Source organism: Capricornis sumatraensis, chromosome 20 (assembly GCF_032405125.1).
Source record: "Capricornis sumatraensis isolate serow.1 chromosome 20, serow.2, whole genome shotgun sequence".
In the NCBI taxonomy this organism is placed as follows: Eukaryota; Metazoa; Chordata; class Mammalia; order Artiodactyla; family Bovidae; genus Capricornis; species Capricornis sumatraensis.
The window spans coordinates 68,125,994-68,137,312 of record NC_091088.1 but is presented as its reverse complement, the minus strand read 5'-3'; the positions used below and the strand labels follow the sequence as shown (position 1 = coordinate 68,137,312).

Below are 11,319 nucleotides of genomic sequence, written 5' to 3'. Positions count from 1 at the left end.
CAGGGAATTCTTCTTAATATTCAGTAGTTACCTAAGTGGGAAAAGAATTTGAAAAGCAACAGATGCATGTATATACATAACTGAATCACTTTGCTGTATACCTGAAACTAACACAGTTAGTTCCTTAATCGCATATATTACAACGCAGAATTTTTAAATATTTTCCAAGAGCCATAATATGCATGTCTGGTCCTCTCATAAGAATATAGAATCAAAGTCTCTATTAATGAGTCTTTAACTGGCAACCTGCACTGAGCCTGACGTACGAGGTGGGAACATGTGATTTCTCTTCTGTGAAGAGTTATGGTTAATGAGATTCATCATGAGCTTGGGAAAAGCATCCTGCATGGTATGTTCTGAATCACAGTTACTACTTCCTAAAGGCAGCAAGATCTGTTCAAATCCTCTTAGGTTTATAGTGTTTAGGGAAACAAAATGTGACGATCGAGCCAAGAGGCGTGCTCCGTGATGCGGCTCAGGTCAGACTTCCATCCCTGGTGTGAGAAGAGGCTGGCCATCTTCCCATGTGACATGAACCAGGCTGACTGTACCAACAACACTGACCGCTTCCGCATCCTGTGACTCTGTCAGCTTTGCTCAGTTCTGCCTCCTGTCTCACAGAAGCAGAGCCATGTGCCCCACACTCCTCAGCCTCCTGAGTCTCGGTGAGTCCAGAAAGACATGGTTGGAGAGTGTTATGGTGGAAATTAGGAGGTCTTCACACCACTGACCAGGTTCCCTGCATGAGGGGGCAAAGATTGTGGGGGCTATTGGACAAGCCATCTCTGACGTGCTTTTCCTTCTAGGATTCTGTGTGAGTCTGAGGACCTGGGCAGCTGTGGGTGAGTCCTCCCCATCCCTTATTTCTGTGTTGAGCAGAGCAGTTGGGGCTGATGCAGATGACACTGGGGGCTGGGGTGAGACCCCTGTGAGTACAGTGAGAGCCATGTGCCCTGTGGATCCCAGGTCCTCCTATTGGCCTTGATACTCATCTTCACTCTCCCCAGAGGTTAGCCCAGCTCTGGACTCTGGACCTGAAGGCACAGTGTGAAGTCTGGGAGCTGGGAGCTAGGCCCAGTGAGTGCCATTTCTATCATGAGAGGGGAGGAGGGGGCTGCAGCCCACAGACCCTCCCCTACAAGCTGGCTCATGGCATCTCCAGCTGGCCCTTAACAACAGGATCTGCAGGAAGCCCTCTGGACCTGAGCCCAGGGAAGGGTCTGCTCTTCAGGCAGGGCCACCTGGACCTTGTCACACATTTGATGTAGGTTAGCTAACAAAGGAGCCAGCTTCAAGCTTTATTTCCTTCTTTTCAGTCAAGTGGCTTTCTCACTTGTTACCTGTGCTACTGTTAGTCGCTCAGTCGTGTCCAGCTCTTTGCGACTCCATGAACTGTAGCTCACCAGGCTCCTCTGTCCATGGGATTCTCCAGGCAAGAATACTGGATAGGGTTGCCATTTCCTTCTCCAGGGGATCTTCCCTACATGGGGACTGAACCCTGCTCTCCTGCACTGCAGGAAACTTCTTTACTGTTTGAGCTACAACAGATCCAACAGGGAAGCCCTCCCATTTCTTTCCCATGCATCAGGTTTTTTTGTGGTGTTTCTTTTGCCTGCATTGCACAGCATGCAGGATCTCAGTTCGATGATTAGGGATTCACCTCAGGCCCTTGGCAGAGAAAGTGCTGAGTCCTAACCACCGGACCACCCAGGAATCCGCAGTGTTTTGTGTTTTGAGAGAGCTTTCAACATTTTGTCAACCCAAGGAGTTATTCTTCTCCTGATCAGAATCACTGTTGAGAATCATATTCTTAGACTCTCCGTGATGTCTGTCCTGGGTTGACTGTTCTCTGTCTGTCCCCAAGCCCCAGGTGTCCTTGAGTATCAGGGTGATACACTTTAGGGTTGGTGCCTTGGAAGAATTGAAGGGGAAGCACTCCAACAAGACCAGTGGGGAGAGGGGACCATTTCTATTTTCCTCTCAAACCATGTGACTCCTTCTCTCCTAGGTGAATATGACAAGCCCTCTTTGTCAGCCTGGCCAAGCCCCATGGTTCCCTTAGGGCAGACTGTGACTCTTCAGTGTCACTTCGATTCTCCATTTAAGAGATTCAGACTGTTCAAAACAGATGGGACCAGTTTGACTGAGCTCCATGGACATCATTTCAACACCTTCACTCTTGGCCCGGTGACCAGAGAACATGCCGGGTCCTACACATGTTCCGGATTCTCCAGGTCTCTCTCTGTGTTTTACAGACACAGTGACCCCCTGCAGATTGTGGTCACAGGTAGGAGGGGTCCAGCCCAGCCCGGGACAGCCGTCTATGCAGTCAATCCCATCCTAGGTCCAAGTTCCTTATGTGCTCTAAGATTTACTCAGAATTTCCAGCCAGGAATGAACCAAGAAAGAGAACCCGCTCTGAGAGCTTAAACTCAGGATGTTGAATAGATGGGGTGCTCTGGCAAAGGAAGGAGGAGCCTCCCTAGGCATTAGTTGGACAGGATGCTGCCACTGCCTGCCAGCAGGGAGGATGGGGAACAACCCTGATCCAGCACCTGCCACCCAGTAGGGAGCTGTAATCCCATATGAAGGAGCTGGAGCCCCAGGGAGGAGTCCCAGAATTTCTCCAGAGGCATGATGTGGGGGTCACAATTGGGGAAATGTTCCCTTTTTCTCCACCTCCTTTCCAATCTCCTGCCAGTCATCACCCACATTCTAGATGAATGTGAACATAACCAAGGAATGCATCGTCAGAACCACTCAGCTCCCCACCACACACATCAGGGACAGGATGAAGCTGAGAGCATGACAACCCACTCCAGTATTCTTGCCTGGAGAATCCTATGGACAGAGGAGCCTGGCAGGCTATGGTTCATGTGGTTGCAGAGTTGGACAAGACTGAAGTGTCTGAGTATGCATGCCTGAAGCTGAGAGAAGATGCAACAGCTAGAGAGCTTAGAATAAACACAGAGGAGGCTGGAGGTCTTGAGTAAAGAGAAACAGAAAAGCATGAGCCAGAGCCCAAGAACAAGGCTAAAGAAAATGCAACAGAACAGACAGGGAGGGTAATTGGCTTTGATGGTTCACGGGGACAGTTTTCACACCTTCAGATGTCAGGGGAAGCACCGAGGTGGGGTGACTCACGGAAGCTCAGAACCTCTTTGTTCCTAGGTGTGTTCACAAAACCCTCCATCTCAGCCCACCCCAGACCCCTCATGCATGCGGGAGAGAATGTGACCCTCCGCTGTCAGTCACTGCGGTGGTTTGACAAGTTTATCCTGCACCAAGAAAATAGCACAGGGAATTTCCAGAGACATGGACAGCTGCTCACTGGTGGGCTTGCCACAGCTGACTTCTCCATTGGCCCCATGACTTTGGCGAGTGTGGGCACCTACAGATGCTATGGCTCTCTCAGCCGCTCCCCCTATGTGTGGTCAGCTCCCAGCGACCCCGTGAACATCATCATTACAGGTGAGTGTGGCCAGACCAGTGCCTTCTGCTCTCTGTGTCACAGAAGGTCTGGTGTCCAGTCCAGCATCAGTACTGGGAGAGAATGACAGGTGTGGAGAGACACTCACAAACTCAGGAGAGGGAGCAATGCAGAGAGAGAGGAGGTATGAAAGCGGAAGGGAAAAGAGAACAGAGTCCCTGCCGTGTGCTAAGGGGAAGACACAGCCGGTGACAGAGCGAAGGAGCCAGAACGTGAAAGAACGACCCAGAGAGAAAAATGCACCAGAGCAGGGACGTGGGCAGTTCCCCACTCAGGCAGCCACTGATCTCTGGTTAAGGGGTTGGTTTCCCGCTTTCATGTCAGAGCTCCCTTCCTCTGTCAGCAGCACACTGTGGTACCAGACACACTTGCAGTCCAGCAGCTGTTCTGACTGCATGAAATGGTTTCTCATTGTGGTTTTGATTTGCATTTCTCTGATAATGAGTGATGTTGAGCATCTTTTCATGTGTTTCCTAAGCATCTGTGTGTCTTCTTTGAGAAATCTCTGTTTAGTTTTTGGCCCATTTTTTGATTGGGTTGTTTATTTTTCTGGAGTTGAGCTGCAGGATTTGCTTGTATATTTTTGAGATTAATTCTTTGTCAGTTGCTTCATTTGCTATTATTTTCTCCCATTCTGAAGGCTGTCTTTTCACCTTGCTTACAGTTTCCTTTGTTGTACAGAAACTTTTAATTTTAATTAGGTCCCATTTGTTTATTTTTGCTTTTATTTCCAATATTCTGGGAGATGGTCATAGAGGATCCTGCTGTGATTTATGTTGGAGAGTGTTTTGCCTATGTTCTCCTTTAAGAGTTCTATAGTTTCTGGTCTTATGTTTAGGTCTTTTGTCCATTGAGTTTATTTTTGTGTACGGTGTTAAAAACTGTTCTAGTTTCATTCTTTTACAAGTGGTTGACCAGTTTTCCCAACATCACTTGTTAAAGAGATTGTCTTTTCTTCATTGTATATTCTTGCCTCCTATCTCAATGATAAGGTGTGCATAGGTGTGTGGATTTATCTCTTGGCTTTTTATTTTGTTCCATTGATCTATATTTCTGTCTTTGAGCCAGTACCATACTGTCTTGATGACTGTGGCTTTGTAGTAGAGCCTGAACTCAGGCAGGTTGATTCCTCCAGTTCCAATCTTCTTTCTCAAGATTGCTTTGGCTATTTTAGGTTTTTTTATATTTCCATACAAATTGTGAAGTTATTTGTTCTTGCTCTGAGAAAAACACCACTGATATCTTGATAGGGATTGCATTGAATCTGTAGATTGCTTTGGGTAGTATACTCATTTTCACTGTATTGATTCTTCTGATCCATGTACATGGTATATTTCTCCATCTATTAGTGTCCTCTTTGATTTCTTTCATCAGTGTTTTATAATTTTCTACACATAGGTCTTTGTTTCTTTAGGTAGATATATTCCCAAGTATTTCATTCTTTTCATTGCAGTGGTGAATGGAATTGTTTCCTTAATTTCTCTTTCTATTTTCTCATTATTAGTGTATAGGAATGCAAGGGATTTCTGTGTGTTGATTTTATATCCTGCAACTTTACTATGTTCCTTGATTGGCTCTAGTAATTTTCTGGTGGAGTCTTTAGGGTTTTCTATGTAGAGGATCGTGTCATCTGCAAACAGTGAGAGTTTTACTTCTTTTCCAATGTGGATTCTTTTATTTCGCTTTCTGTTCTGATTGCTGTGGCCAAAATTTCCAAAACTATGTTGAATAGTAGTGGTGAATGTGGGCACCCTTGTCTTGTTCCTGACTTTAGGGAGAACAGTGTGGAGCTTCCTTAAAAAATTGGAAATAGAATTGCCTTATGACCCAGCAGTCCCACTGCTGGGCATACACACCAGGAAACCAAATTGAAAGAGACACATATACCACAATGTTCATCGCAGCACTGTTTATAATCGCCAGGACATGGAAGAAACCTAGATGTCCATCAGCAGATGAATGGATAAGAGAGCTGTGGTACATATACACAATGGAGTATTACTCAGCCATTAAAAAGAATACATTTGAATCAGTTCTAATGAGGTGGATGAAACTGGAGCCTATTATACAGAGTGAAGTAAGCCAGAAAGAAAAACACCAATACAGTATACTAACGCATATATATGGAATTTAGAAAGATGGTAATGATAACCGTGTATGGGAGACAGCAAAAAGACACAGATGTATAGAACAGTCTTTTGGACTCTGTGGGAGAAGGCGAGGGTGGGATGATTTGAGAGAATGGCATTGAAACATGTACAATATCATATGTGAAACAAATCACCAGTCCAGGTTCAATGCATGATACAGGATGCTCGTGGCTGGGCACTGGGAAGACCAGAGTGATGGTATGGGGAGGGAGGTGGGAGGGGGGTTCAGGATGGGGAACACGTGTATACCCATGGCAGATTCTTGTTGATGTATGGCAAAACCAACACAATATTGTAAAGTAATTAGCCTCCAATTAAGATAAATGAATTTATATTAAAAATTTTTTTTTAAAATCTCAGTTGTGGAGGCAGATTTTAAAAAATGATATTAAATGACACTCCATTTAAAAAATTATTTTTTAAAATTAGATTTTAAATGACACCCCATATTTAAAGTTATTCTAAATTTTTCCCTGTGCTGCGTATCCGTTACTGTGGGTCTTTCTCTCCTGGCGGTGGGCGGCCTTCTCACTGCAGCGCTTCTCTTGTTGCACACTTCCGGCTTTAGTCCTATACTTAGGACTAGAGTTACTTTGGGCTCTAAGATCAAGGTCTCCTCCTTCCAGGTCTGTCCAAGAAACCCTCTCTTTCAGCCCAGGGGGGCCCCGTGGTGAGGTCAAGAGAGAACGTGACCATGGTCTGCAGCTCCAAAAGCGCCTTTGACCAGTTCCATCTGCTCAGGGACGGGGAGAACCTTGGGCGCCCAGTTGCTGGAGGGTGGAGCCCCCACGGAGCCCTCGAGGCAGAGTTCCCTCTGGGTCTTGTGACCCCTGACCACAGCGGGGTCTACAGGTGCTATGGCTCCTTCACTCGCTCTCCCTACTCATGGTCAGAGTCTAGTGACCCACTGTTCCTGTCTGTCACAGGTGAGGAACCTCTTCCTGGCCCATGCTTTCTTGTTGCTGTTCCAGCTTGCTGTCGCTAAGCTGTGTCCAATTCCTAGCGACCCCCTGGACTGCACCACAAGCGACTCCTCTGTCCTTCACTATCTCTGCTTCATGTATCACAGCCTTGTCCTGGTGAAGGGGCTTGCATAACTCAATGAAGCTATCAGCCATGTCGTGCAGGGCCACCAAGACTGACGGGTCATAGTGAAGAGTTTGGACAACACATAGTCCCCTAGGGGAGGAAATGCCAACCCACTCCAATATTCTTGTCTCCAGAACCCCAAGAAGATTCCCATGCTTCACAATACACTAAATCACATTGCGTTGGCCAAGGAGTCCATTTGGGTTTTTCCATAACATCTTACTCTATCACTGAGCTCTATCTCAAAGGATCTGTGCTCTTGTCAGGGGAACCTTAGGGCTTCTGGGGAAATGGAGGCAATGAGAACCAGAGAGGAAGAGAGATGGTAGATGACATCTCAACCCTCTTCCACCTCCATATGGATGCTTCACATCAGAATCCTGTCTATCCATGCAATAAAGAAAAAGGTCAGGGTAGATCCAGGGGAGGGAAAGGCTGGGCTGATTTGGGAAGATCAGAGATTGTATTGGCTCCTTGCTCTTAGTCTTTTCCCAGAAGCACCTCTAACATACAGGTGATTTCCCAATTAAAGAGCATGGACACTCATTCCCAGAGCAGAGAGAATGTCTCTAGCTTACAGCTGTCTTTCACCACCAGGCATATCCTTCCCACATCCTTCCACCATCACATCTCCAGGATGGAGGGTCTGCTTAACGCATTCACAGGGAGGAACCAGAAGCTCTCCCCTCCCCTATCAGTGCTCTTCGGGATGACAGAGTCAAGCACAGGCAGGAGGTCAACCTTCCAGAAAGAATAGTCTTCATTCAGTCAGTATGAGGAAGGTTACTCTTTCACCCCTGTCTTTTTTCTCCTAGAATCCACTACAAGTACTTGCTCATCACCCATGGATCCACACACCACAGAAGGTAAGCAAGAAGTTCCTATCTCAGCAAATTTCTGAGAAGACAGAGGGTTCCTGTGTGAGTGTTGGCTCTGCCACCTCCCAGCTCTGTGACTTTAGGCTCCTCAACATCCCTCTTAAGTTAGCATTTGAGACCATGGTCTCCAGGAGACCCACAGGGGGCATTGAGCTTCTCATGCTCGGGGACTGGAAATTTCTAAACTGGACAAAGTGGGTCAGACTGCCCTGACCCCATGCTAAGGGAGCTGCTCACCCTCCCTCCATCAGTATCTTTGGGGAAGAATGGAGGACAAGGGGAGGATTTTAGGCAGCACCTTCAGTATGCACTTTCCTCCACTAGTGTTTATGAACTGAACATTCCGCAGTTCAGAAATAGAAGTGTATTTCTTCTTCAGGATTCCATTCATGGCATATGGGGATGGAGGTGGAAATATATGGAGGATTAAAGCAGTCCCCATTCATGCAAAAGCACCATACCTTGTCATATGGGCAGCAGAGAAAAACTGGATGGGATCCCGGGGGACCTGGTTTCAGACCACTGCTGGTCTTGCATGGCCTCTTTACTCCATCCACTGCTAGCATCTCTCCTGGATGCTTTGGTGCCTCCTGGGAAGTGGAGACCATACTGATCAGGTTGAGAGCTGCTGACACACTTTGACACAAGGATACAGTAACTCCTGTGTGTAGGGGCAGGGTATACGCAACGAATAAGCAGACCTTCTCCCGTTGGCTTGTTGGCAGAAGCACGGCTTCCTCAAGGCCACCCCAGCCAGCTGCACCTTCTCCTGAGGCTCTCCGTAGCCTTCATCTATACCAGCATCTTCCTCGCTGTTCTTGTCTGTCACTGGTTCCCCATAGAGTAAGTATGAAGAGCCAAACTGTCACTGGTGTTCTACCTTCTACCCACAGTCGTAAGTTTGAAGGAGGGAAGCACAACATAATCTGACTCACTGGGAAGTGGGCTCATAGCAGAGAATGGCGTTTTCACTTCCTGTAGGTTAAAAACTGATTTCCATTGTAATCCCTGAATGAATATCTTCCAGAATAATGGAACCCTGTTCCTTTTATGAAAATATGTGTTAATTTATTCTTAGCTGCATCAGGTCTCAGCTGCCGCATTTGGGATCCTCACTGCAGGGCTGGGGTGCAATTCAAGGCTCCAGAGCTCACAGGCTCAGCACTTGCAGCACATAAGGCTTAGTTGCTTCAAAGTATGTGGGATCTCAGTTCTCCCAGCAGGGATAGAACCCACACTCTGCACTGGATGGTGGAGTCTTAATTCCTCGGCCACCAGGAACATTCTAAGCCTTGTTTTTCCCTTCAACCACAGCAATCTGTTCTTCTCCCCTTTATGATCTTGAGAATCTGCCAATATGCATCAGAGGATAATCCATAATAGAGGATGTAGGACGGGATATCTGGGTTTGCACAGGCTCCTGAGAGAGTCTGTCAGTGCCTGGGCATGTATATGGGATGGGTGTTTTTTGGGTTTTTTTGTTTGTTTGTTTTAACTTACTGGAGTAGATAGATTAAGCAAACTGGGGCACACCCCTGCTTTTTTGGCTGATGTCCCGACCAAAATATGGAGGTCTAGAAGAATCGCCCCACCCCAAGAGCCTTGACTGTCTTCCATTCACAGGTGTTGCCATCACGGAAGGAGAGCCCAAGGAAGAAAGAACAGTGAATGGCGAGGTGGATCCTCCCAGCCCAAACCCTGGCCGTAGCCCGAGCCCCTCCAGTGCCCAGTGCTCCGGCCTTTGAAAATCACATTTCATTCCATCATTCACATCTCCTTCCTCTTAGGACCCATCAGCAGAGGATGTGATATTCGTCCACTTGAACCACGGGACCCTCTCTGAGAGACTGTTCACTCCCACTCCCTTGAGCCCCATGCCCCTCTTCCCCGAGACCAGTATCTATGAGGAATTCGATGTAAACCAAGTCCATGCTGACCCTGACCTAGCCCCATCCTTTGAGCACACAGAGTTATTAATTGAAGAGCTAGATCTCTTTCTAAAGGGGTTCCTCCATGGGCATTCCTTCTCCTCCTTCAAAGCAGCCCAGCAGCTCTGAAGCTAAGAGTGGAGTCCAAGAATTATAGGATCGTCTTCAGAAATCCCACCACCTCTTAGTAATCCCCTGGCTATTCTAATACTCTATTTTAACTATCTAACCTTTTGGGAGAAGGTATTCTAATCAATTGCACATACAGGCTAGGTTACCATGATCATCCTGCTTTTTTGAAAATTCCAGTAAAGCATAAAAATTTGCAAGTTGAGTCTTCAAATTATTCAGTTTAAAATAAAAGCCAATTAAAAAAAAAACCTCTGTTCAGTAATAGTTTGCAAAAATGAACTTGTTTACAAGACAGAAACAGACTTGTAGACTTGGAAAACAAACTTAGAGTTACAGAGGGGAAGGATGGGGGGAGAGATACATTGGAAGTTTAAGATTGACATGTGCACACTGCTATATTTAAAACTAAATGCTTTCCATGAAACAATAATCAAAGCAATACATGTTGGCCAAAGAAAGATGAAGTATATTCTCTTTGAGATATCCAGTGTGGTGCCACTTGCCACATGAGGCTGCATGTGTATGTGCTACAGCGATTCAGTCATATTTGACTCTTTGTGACCCCATGGATGCTGTGTAGCTCGCTAGGCCCATCTGTGCATGGGATTCTCCAGAAAAGAATCCTGGAGTGGTTGCCGTTCCCTTCTCGAGGGATCTTCTAAACCCAGGGGTCGAACCCTCGTCTCTCATGTCTCTTGCATTGGCAGGCAGATTCTTTACCACTGAGCAATCGGGAAGGCCCCTCAGCATTTTACCAGCTGTGTGCCCTGAGGGTGCTGGGGTTTCAGGGGTAGAAACAAGACAAGATCCCCCTCAGTCTGGATCTGCACTGGCTGATAAAGTACTCACCCAGCCGCGTGGTACAGACAATGACTCTACACATATATGGAGTAAAGCATTCAGTTCTTCAGTCACACCCACTGCATTTCACGTGCTCAGTAGCGTCATGTGGCCAGGTCCCATAGTACTGGACAGAACAGATGTTTAAAAAGTCCCATCATCACAGAGAATTCTAGTGGACATTCCACTCCAGATCACTGAGGGCTGCAGAAAGATCACTTGCCCCAGGGAGGCTTTGCACATGTTGTGTTTATCTATCAATATTTGCATGTTTTGTCTTTTTTGCTTCTTTTCACCAAAGACAATGATTTGAGAATCTTGTGCCTTTTAAGTTATCAGCTGTTGGCACAATGTGGCTTTGCTCAACCAAGTGGAGGGCTTAAGAAGATAACACCATGAGGACCTCGGTGTGAACTGAGCTGGCAAGTGGGGTGAAGATCAAGCTGCACAGAGCCTTACTTGCTCATTGAGCTCTCTGTGTGTGATGTCTCTCCTTGCTTAGAACTAAGCCACCCAAGAACTCTTTTACCAAGAAATGTCAAGATCACTTAAAGTGAAGACATTCTGGGCCTCCTGTGTTGCTACTGTCACTGTTTCCATTTCTCCCTAATTATCCTTTTTTTTTTTTTTTTTTTTTTTTGGCCTCTAGGTGCAGGGAGCAGATGTCATAATCTTTATTTTTCTGAATGTTCACTGTGTAAACATGAACCCCAGTTATTCTCATATATCTTCTTTTTAAAAAAAATATTAGAATGTTAGCATTTGATGCCCACATTCTGCAGAATCTGAATTCTTCAACCAACTACAGAAGA

The 11,319-nt window shown here is 46.3% G+C and overlaps 1 protein-coding gene across 1 annotated transcript; it reads left to right on the top strand.

The window, feature by feature from the left end:
• Window positions 1-631: 631 nt before the first annotated feature.
• On the top strand, window positions 632-9,664 carry LOC138096961 (putative killer cell immunoglobulin-like receptor like protein KIR3DP1). The gene is made up of 9 exons (XM_068993186.1): window positions 632-665; window positions 807-842; window positions 2,009-2,287; window positions 3,172-3,471; window positions 6,267-6,566; window positions 7,545-7,595; window positions 8,333-8,450; window positions 9,208-9,283; window positions 9,395-9,664. The coding sequence occupies exons 1-9, from the start codon at window positions 632-634 to the stop codon at window positions 9,662-9,664; spliced, it is 1,464 nt and encodes a 487-aa protein (XP_068849287.1).
• The last annotated feature ends 1,655 nt before the right edge of the window (window positions 9,665-11,319 follow it).

Excerpts from the sequence above, each read along its gene's own strand:
- LOC138096961 (XM_068993186.1), top strand. The coding sequence starts at position 632 with ATGTGCCCCACACTCCTCAGCCTCCTGAGTCTCG. Across the intron at positions 843-2,008 it reads GAGGACCTGGGCAGCTGTGG|GTGAATATGACAAGCCCTCT; the intron begins GTGAGTCCTCCC and ends CTTCTCTCCTAG. Across the intron at positions 9,284-9,394 it reads AAAGAACAGTGAATGGCGAG|GACCCATCAGCAGAGGATGT; the intron begins GTGGATCCTCCC and ends CCTTCCTCTTAG.